The 9,221-nt window shown below is 52.3% G+C and overlaps 2 protein-coding genes across 2 annotated transcripts; both read left to right on the top strand.

The window, feature by feature from the left end:
• The first annotated feature begins 1,110 nt into the window (after positions 1 to 1,110).
• On the top strand, positions 1,111 to 4,918 carry LOC307104329 (putative claudin-24). Its single transcript, XM_079779219.1, has one exon. It carries the CDS (start codon positions 3,191 to 3,193, stop codon positions 4,025 to 4,027), a length of 837 nt encoding a protein of 278 aa, XP_079635345.1. The 5' UTR covers positions 1,111 to 3,190; the 3' UTR covers positions 4,028 to 4,918.
• Positions 4,919 to 4,931: 13 nt separating this feature from the next.
• Positions 4,932 to 7,342, top strand: LOC307104331 (claudin-22-like). Its single transcript, XM_079779222.1, has one exon. The coding sequence runs from the start codon at positions 5,851 to 5,853 to the stop codon at positions 6,511 to 6,513; it is 663 nt and encodes a 220-aa protein (XP_079635348.1). The 5' UTR covers positions 4,932 to 5,850; the 3' UTR covers positions 6,514 to 7,342.
• The last annotated feature ends 1,879 nt before the right edge of the window (positions 7,343 to 9,221 follow it).

The following is a 9,221-nucleotide window of genomic DNA, read 5'->3' as shown; positions in this document are numbered from 1 at the left end:
CTGAGCATGAAGCAGAACACGAGAGAAAGGCCATCCCTCCTGGGCCGGCGGGCCAGGCCTCTCCTGGCACCCAGGTGTGGCCGGTGGCTTCATGAACGGGTCAATCTGATTTACTTTTTGTGACAAATTCATTTTCCAAAAATGACCACAAAATATCCCCAGTCCCGGGCCCTTCTAGAACCTTGCTATCCCCGCACCGAGAGCCGGAGCCTGAGTTCCCTCCCTGTGGGCGGGCGGGCCTTTGCGGCTGCCTGTCTAGGAGGGTCTGGCCCAAGTGATGCCCCGTGACTTCCGAGACCAGGTCACCCAGGGGACTCAGCCTCAGCTCACGCCACGGAGCGGAGACGAACGGTCCCTGAGGAGCCACCCACACTGCGGACGCACGAGCAGAACACAGACACGTTGCCCTAACTGGTTTGGCTCAGTGGATAGAGCGTTGGCCTGTGGACTGAAGGGTCCCAGGTTCGATTCCAGTCAAGGGCATGTGCCTTGGTTGCGGGCACATCCACAGTAGGGGGTGTGCAGGAGGCAGCTGATCCGTGTTCCTCTCTCATCAATGTTTCTAAGTCTTTATCCCTCTCCCTTCCTCTCTGTAAAAAATCAATAAAATATATTAAAAAAAAAAGAACACGTGAGTATTGGTTTCAGTGACTAAATGTGGGGACGGTTTATCTGGGGACATTTATGCACCCTGGCCCCGGACTGAGGCTTCTCAGAGTGGGTGGCTTTGGGCCAACGGGGATGGTTGGCCACCTGAACCTTCAGTCCATGAGGAAGGTCCGTGATCTGCTGACTCGCGAGTCTGTTGAAGGTGGTTCCTCTTCTTTTTTCAGGTTCAAGTTCCAGAGACAGAGGTAATGCCGTCCCTGCTGAGCAGGCGTCCTCAAACGACAGCCCGCGGGCCACATGCGGGTGTTTTTGCCGTTTTGTTTTTTTACTTCAAAATAAGATATGTGCAGTGTGCATAGGAATTTGTTCATAGTTTTTTTTTAAACTATAGTCCGGCCCTCCAACGGTCTGAGGGACAGTGAACTGGCCCCGTTTAAAAAGTTTGAGGACCCCTGATGCTGAGCAAAGGTGGTGGGAATAGAATCTGTTTTGTGGCTTAACTTCCCCCTCCCCCGCCCCCACCTCAGGTCTCAGCAGCTAGTCCGTGACCTGACCCGGAGAAGGGGAGCCCCGGGTTGGGGGTGTGGGCTGGGGGCTCCCTGCTCTTCAGCCTCGGGGCTTCCTCTGCCTGGAGACACCCCCACCCACCTTTTCCACTCATTTGAATTCTTTTATTTTCTAGTTTTCCGGTGGCCTCTTGCCCCTGGGACGCGAGCCCCACGGGCAGGGCAGGGCCGGGCTGCCTCCGGCTGGTCCTGGCTGTGTCCTCAGCTCTTCACTCCTGGCCAGAAGGACGGGCTCAAGACTATTTTTTTTTTTAATGCTGAGAGAAGAAAGGAGCCTAGAGGTCACTAAGGTTACTCAGGTCCAACGGCCAGCGCGGCGGAAACTTCTTCCATGAGAGCCCGGACCGGTGGGCACGGCCCTGAACACCGTTGGGATGGAGGGCTCCCCGCTCACAGGCAGCCTGTCCCAGTCCATCCGCAACGAAACATCTCAGGGTGATCTGAAGGCATCCCTGAGCCCTAGCTGGTGGCTCCGTGGTTAGAGCATCGGCTCTTGGACTGATGCCGGGTTGTGGGTTGATCCTGGTCAAGGGCACGTACCTCGGCTGCAGGTTCGATCCCTGCCCCGGATGGGGCCTGTGCGGGAGGCAGTCGCTGTGCCTCTCTCTGTGTCTCTTCCCCTCCCTTTCATTCTTTCTAAAAAAATCCATGGGAGAAAGCATCCTCTGGCGAGGATTCACAAGAAAAGAGCCCCTCCCTGTAGCTGCTGGCCACGCGCTCAGGAGCTCTCTGCATCCCGCGGCTGCTCTGCTTCCGTCATCCCATCTCCCGGTGCCGGGGCCTGGGCAGAGCTCTAGCCCTTCTGGACCCCAGGTCTCTGTGCAGACGGGAGCCATTCCTCATTTTGGTCCACGGGGGCCAGCAGGAAGGCCGAAGGGATTCTGAAAACCTGTACGAGTTAGGAGACTCCATCTTCCAATGGTGGAGGATGCTGAAGCAGCCACGGGGCGGCTAGCCCGGCCCTTCTGCTGAGTTTGGAGACAGCAGGACGGCCTTCTGTCTGATCTGAGGAACCTCACACAGCTCAGCTCAGGTGCGGGACTAGACTCCCGCGCGGGCGAGTGCCGGAGGGGAATCTGTCCCTGAGGGTGGGCCCAGGCAGGGGCTCTGCAGGTCTCGCAGGCCCATCACCCCGCCTCCCAGCCGGGGGTGCCGGACGCCCCAGCCCTGGAGAGGAGCCACACCCTGCAGGCCCTGCAGCCGCCCTGGGAACCTGGCCCGGCCTCTGTCCTGCCTGAGGGGCCAGATCTGCAGTGTGTGCTCAAGGTGTGGCCTCAATCAAACACCAAACAAGACGAAACCTCAGAGGGCAGCCAGGTGGCCCTTGTTTTCAGAGTCTTGTGTCCTGAACGGCGGGATCTTCATGCGGGCGGCTTCGTCTCCCAAGTGGCTGAACAGACGGCTCAGCTCTGGGCAGGAAAACACCTCTGGGAGAGTAAAAACCAGGCTGTACCCCAAGTCCCTAATGAGGACCGGGGCATCGCCCAGGGACACCCAGGACTCCGGGACGCTCCCTTCCTCGCCGGGCACCTCTGGGCACCGGCCTCCGTCCTGCGGTTTTCATTAACCCAGGGAACCCGTGCCCACCTTTCAAAGGAATCCGAGGGCACCGCTCCTGCCAAGTCCTGACCGCGTCCCCGGGACCCTGCGGAGCGGGGCCAGGCCTGTGTAGGCTGAGGAAGTCCGCGCAGAGCGGAGATTAGAGGCAGAGCCTGCCTTTCCTCGCGGGGGCTTGTTCTGCATCCTGAACTCTCAGGTTCAGCTGCCACAATGAAGTCCTGTTACCCAGAGAGCTGGCCCTTTATCACCACTTAAATCTAATTAATCCATACGGGGGCACAAAGATTCCTGTTGTCCTTTAGGGTGAGGGTCACAGAGGCCCCTTTGTTCACCCGCAGCCTGCGTATCCCCGAGCGTTGGGGGTATAGTTTCACCAGCAAATCGGAAGGCGGCGGGTCAACTCCTTATCAGAAGGCCCAACGCGCCCCGTCTCCACGGAGCCCCTCATCCTTTACATGAAACACTATATTCCAGAACAAACACGCACTTCAGAGCGGCCAAGGAGCCATGACCCAGGCAGCGATGCCCCGCGCTTATATCCCAGGCAGCATCGCCCCGGGACCGGCACACGCCGCCCGCCACGGACTGCGGTTCCCAGAGGGGCGGCGGCAGGCGCGAGGTCGGCTGCGATGGCTTTGGTCGTGAGAGTGGGCATGCAGCTCGCTGGACTTGTGCTGTCTGTGCTGGGGTGGGTTTTATCCGTGATCACAGCCTACCTGCCGCACTGGAAGAACCTGAACCTGGAGCTGAACGAAATGGAGAACTGGACCCTGGGGCTGTGGCAAGCCTGCGTCGTCCAGGAAGAGGTGGGGATGCAGTGCAAGGACTTCGACTCGTTCCTGGCCCTGCCCGTGGAGCTCCGGGTCTCCAGGATCCTCATGTTCCTGTCCCACGGGCTGGGGCTCCTGGGCCTGCTGGTCTTGGGGTTGGGGCTGGACTGCTCGAGGGTCGGAGAGGGACAGCGAGAGCGCAAGAAGCGGCTGCTGGTCCTGGGAGGGGTCCTGCTCTGGGCGGCGGGCACCGCGGCCCTGGTGCCGGTCTCCTGGGTCGCCCACGTGACCGTGCAGGAGTTCTGGGACGAGACGGTCCCGGAGGTGGTGCCCCGGTGGGAGTTCGGGGAAGCCCTCTTCCTGGGCTGGTTCGCTGGGTTCTCTCTCCTCCTCGGGGGGTGCCTGGTCACCTGGGCCGCCTGCTGCGCCCGGGCCCCGCGGGCTGCGGGCCGCTACCCAGCGGCAGAAGCGCAGGCTCAGTGTCCATGCCTGGAAAACGGGGCTGCGGCTCCGATAGTGTGACTTGGACAAGACCAGGGAGACCTACTTTCCGCACCAACCGCGCCGCAGGGCCCGCGCGGGAAAGGCCGCTGTGTGGTGTAACTCCATCTGTGCGGCTCACCTTCTCTCACTGAGTAATTACTTCTTTGTCCTAGACCCCCCTCCCCCCAAAAATCTGGAGAAGAGGCAGTGTCATATCTAAAAGGAAATTACTCTGTTAAACATTACATAGGTCTGAGCAAAAAGAAAAAAAAAATGTCATTGACCTGGTTATGGAAATAAAACTGTGGTGGTGGTTGTCCGAGATGGTCCGCATGAAGCTTTAATGTGTTTATTTTACATTAGAACCGCTTTCGTTTGTTTTTGTTGGTACCTGGAAATGGTAATTGCTTTGTTTCCTAAAGAGAAAGACAAGAGATTCTACACTGGCAAAGCCACAGGTTAAACTCATTCCGAAGAGTCATTTCCACAACAGCGACTTTGTTCTTTGATCAGAGGTGGTTTGTGTTTAGGAAATTACAGGGCAACGGGTGTGAGTGACAGGGTTTATGAGGCTTTTACATCAGGATGCTCTCAGATCCTAAATCCTGGCCAATTTCCTCTCTTGTCTCTTCCCGCAAAAGCTTCACATTAAAAAAATAAACCATGAAACACTTTTGCTTGATATTGAGATAGTGACAGTTCATTTGCCCTGAGAAAAACTTTCCTTTGTTCAATCAAAGATTACAAGCTTTAGCCCTAGAGGGTTTGGCTCAGTAGATAGAGTGTCGGCCCGCAGACTGCAGGGTCACGGGTTCGATTCTGGTCAAGGGCACGTACCTCAGTTGCAGGCTCAATCCCCAGCCCCGGTCGGGTGGTCGGGGGGAGAGGGCATGTGGGAGGCAACCAATCGACGTGTCTCTCTCACATGGATGTTTCTCTCTCTCTCTCTCTCTCTCCCCCCCCACCCTCCCTTCCACGCTCTCTGAAAATCAATGGAAAAATATCCCCAGGTGAGGATTAACGACAACAAAACAGACGGGCAAAATTACAAGCTTTATACTTTAGCGTGGCAGCAAGAGATGCTGGCGCTGATCTACAAAGTCCCGCTGCTTCCCTCTGCCGCTGCGGGGCGAGCACACGGCAGCCAGAAGAAACGCGTGCTCGTGCACCTGGGCGTGCTCTGGCAGAGCGGAATGTGGGTAAACAGACTCGAGAGCGTGTTTCGTATGGTTTCAGATGTTATGTGGTATATGTGGCCTGAGGAATCTTTAAAAAGTAGGCCTGATTTAAGATCTAGAGACATTTCTGGGGAGATCGATTTGGTTAAGAAATACTTTTCTTGAACCTCTTTTTTTTTTTTTTTTAATGCTAACACTCGGTGTTACCCCAACCCACGTCCTGAAATGTGAGAGCCGTCACGGATGGAGGCCCGGCAGGTGCGATTAGCCAGAGAGAAAGCGGCAGGAGCTGAACCCGAACTGTCAATTACACGTTTTGCATTCAGACTTCTTCTGTTCTTTGACTTGCAAGGGAGGCTGGGAATCGGACGCAAGCCATTGAGACGTTAACAATGAAAGGAGGGTTCTCACTGCTCCGTGTTATTTCAGGGACACACTGCTTTACTAGAAAATTGATCTTGGCCACTCCTTGACATGACTGGCTTGCAGAATTAGTTCCCTTTCCTTTCCTGAAACCCATTCAGCATGGAATCAAACAATAGCCACTCTGGCAAGACTCCTCTTATACACACAATGAAAAAAGGTTTCTGAGCTCTGCAGGTGATAGCCAGAGTCCGTCACACTTTTCACAGCAACCGAGAGGCAGCAGTTCGTTGGGCTAAAGCTCACGGGACCTTCCTAATAATGGCTTTCGTGTTGAGAACCGTGGCCCAATTAGCCGGAGTGTCGTTATCGTTGCTGGGGTGGGTTTTAGCCTGTCTCACCAACTACCTGCCGCACTGGAAGAACCTGAACCTGGAGCTGAACGAAATGGAGAACTGGACCCTGGGGCTGTGGCAAGCCTGCGTCGTCCAGGACGAGGTGGGGATGCAGTGCAAGGACTTCGACTCGTTCCTGGCCCTGCCCGTGGAGCTCCGGGTCTCCAGGGTCCTCATGTTCCTGTCCCACGGGCTGGGGCTCCTGGGCCTGCTGGTCTCGGGGTTGGGGCTGGACTGCTCGAGGGTCGGAGAGAGACAGCGAGAGCGCAAGAAGCGGCTGCTGGTCCTGGGAGGGGTCCTGCTCTGGGCGGCGGGCACCGCGGCCCTGGTGCCGGTCTCCTGGGTCGCCCACGTGACCGTGCAGGAGTTCTGGGACGAGACGGTCCCGGAGGTGGTGCCCCGGTGGGAGTTCGGGGAAGCCCTCTTCCTGGGCTGGTTCGCTGGGTTCTCTCTCCTCCTCGGGGGGTGCCTGGTCACCTGGGCCGCCTGCTGCGCCCGGGCCCCGCGGGCTGCGGGCCGCTACCCAGCGGCCGAAACACAGTATCTCCGTCACCCCCTGGAGATGAAAAACACTCGCCTGACAGTCTAAGCCCGAGGATCCGGGCGTCCAAGCCTCAGGGGACGCCTGCTCCACCCCGGACCGGGTAGGAATCCCTGCTACCTGGTCACCCAGGCACTATGCTAGCAACATTCTAACAGGCATTTCCCCCCGTGGCGACTGGCTCCTTCAACTGTGATTTCTTTCTAAGACGATAAACCACTTGTATCTTCTACTCTGAGGCCAAAACCAATCAAGACTTAACAGTAATCCTGCTCGTTTCTGTGGAGGCGTTTCCTGGGTTTTAAAACAGGTCCAGTGATTGCTCAGAACTGGTAAACAGAACATTCTACCAGGACTTACGCCCCTGAAGGTGTTACTCATAGAGACGGGTCATTCTGGCCATGGGAAATGTTACTGCTAGCCGATCTCTCCTCTCAAGTGTTGAAGATTACCTACTATCCAGAAACAGGCTCACGGCACATTTATTTGCAATGTATGACACCTGCTTATACTGAAAAAATGGCTCTTCTTTGAAAGCTGGAGAGGGGAGAGACGTGGGCACATCATGTCTTTAACCAGAGACCCCAGGGCTCCTGGCCACTCGCTTATGCCTCCGCCCCAGGCCGGGGGCCGAGGAGGGCAGCCTTGTGTATTGGAAGGGTCACTGAAACCCACCCACCAGCCTGCTTTTGCATCTGAGCCCTGTGCTCTGCAGCAGATGGTGAACGCTCACCCACCCCCTGCAGGGGGCGCTGCAGGCCAGCCCGGTCTGGGTGTGTGGGCAATGCTCAGATGGAGGCCTGGTTTTATTTGCACAATGAAAATACTCTGCTTTTTTTTTTTTTTTAAATCAGCAATGCATATCGTCCAACCAAGAAGTATTCACAACAAACTGCTGGCTTGGGGGATTCTTCATGTAAGATTTTATATGTGTTCTGTACACAGGCCAAGTCAATTCTTGTGTTTTGAGCCAATCAGGGAAATTACCTGAACAACAAACGACACAAATAACGTCTTAGGGAATATGTATCTTTGTTGAAAAAAACAAAAGCAAAAAAACCCCACTGAATATTTTCCACCCACAAACACATGAAAAGTGCAGAAACCAGTTAGTCTATGTGATGTATTTGCACACTTTTACAAACAAGACAAATTAAAACAGAAACATATTCAGAATTTAACCTGATTAAATATTTAGTTCAGTCCTGAGCTTTTGATATTCAATACAATATAAAGTAATAGCAAAAAAAAAAAGATTTTAAATTTATTTGATTTGCATGCGACAGAGATTCAGCTCAACTTTGTTCATTTGGCTAGCAGTATGCTTTTTGTACCTGTAACACTTAGATTCTGATATACAAAATTGTAGTAACATGTTGATAATTCAAACTTGAGAACTAAATATTACATTCTTTTTACCCTGTGCAGAATAAATTCTACCTTTAAAAAATAGCATTTATAATATTAAAATTCATATTGTCCATATGGTTTTGTGATCAAGTTATTAAAATGTGTCACTGTGAATCATTTGGGTTAGTACAAATATGACAGGATTGTTAAAAGCTTCCTATAAATGCATAACACTATTGCTGATTTTTAAAGTGTGGAAAAGGATTATATTAAAATAAGTTCATCTCTCGTGTTAGAAATGAGCAAATTTTGTAAAATAAAACTGAAAGCTTCTTGGTCACAACTGTTAACTACCAGCCTGAGACAGATTTTATTCTTTTATACTCATCTGATGATTTATAAAGCTGTAAATATTCCAATATAGCTTCTTCTATGTCAAACATTTAAAATGACCAGAACCGAACTATATATTAAACAGAACATAAATAAGACCGTAAATAAATAAATGAAGAAAATAAAATCGTACGGTACAACTACACATAATTCTATAAACATTTCCACGGTCAAACTAAGAAGCTGAAAACAGCTGACCTTCATTTATCTCTACATTAAATAAACTTCTCTTTCACATTTGACCTTGACAAGGATGAATGGTATTCTTTTCTAGTTTTCCTCAATCGGCTGAGAGAATGAACTGGGCAGACCCGAAGGACTGTATGTGGTCAATTCCTAAGGCTGGTGTTTGCTCAAAGTAGTGTCACGTCCAGTTACAGCTTCAAAGACATTTGTATAAAGTGGTGGGACACTCAGGAAATGGTAAAGTTCAAGGCTCAGAAACTGCTTCATTTGAATTTTGATCCTGGTAAAATTCACTTTCTAAAATATGTGTAATTGCTTTCAAGAAAATAAAAATTCTTGCTATTGAGGATTCTTGCTTAAAAATAGAACGTGTGTGTGTGTGTGTGTGTGTGTGTGTGTGTGTGTTTAAAGGGGCCTGTTCCTTTAAGATGATTTTTGCATCTCTAAAAAAAAAGCGTTTAGTTTGCTATAAAAGGTGGCTGGCCAAAAATTGCCTCTTCCAGTATTACAAACTGAGTATTAAATTGCATAGGACTATTTAAACGCCTTCATGCTGGTGGGCTACACTGGGGTTCCTTTTAGGGAGGGCCGGGCTGGGCCAGCTGAAATCCTACACTGGGAGACGCTGTAGGGACGCTGAGACAGCTCTACGCGTCCATCTGCAATGGCTTTTGAGACAAATGGCTTAGCCAATCCTTCAGGTTAAGTCTCCCAGGCACCCTCTTCTCTTTGCCTCCCAGCTCCTCCCCAAATAGACAGGATCCCCTCAATGAGGGCTGCAGGGAGCTGCTATGAAATGTTACAAATCTGTTTAATAAAGGACTTAA

The sequence above is a fragment of the Cnephaeus nilssonii genome, assembly GCF_951640355.1.
Source record: "Cnephaeus nilssonii genome assembly, chromosome: 8".
NCBI lineage: Eukaryota > Metazoa > Chordata > Mammalia > Chiroptera > Vespertilionidae > Cnephaeus > Cnephaeus nilssonii.
Note: the sequence above shows the minus strand (reverse complement) of the source record. Positions and strands in the feature narration are given on the sequence as shown.

Bases quoted from the DNA above. Each gene is read 5' to 3' on its own strand.
- LOC307104329 (XM_079779219.1), top strand. From the start codon at position 3,191: ATGAAACACTATATTCCAGAACAAACACGCACTTCAGAGCGGCCAAGG.
- LOC307104331 (XM_079779222.1), top strand. From the start codon at position 5,851: ATGGCTTTCGTGTTGAGAACCGTGGCCCAATTAGCCGGAGTGTCGTTA.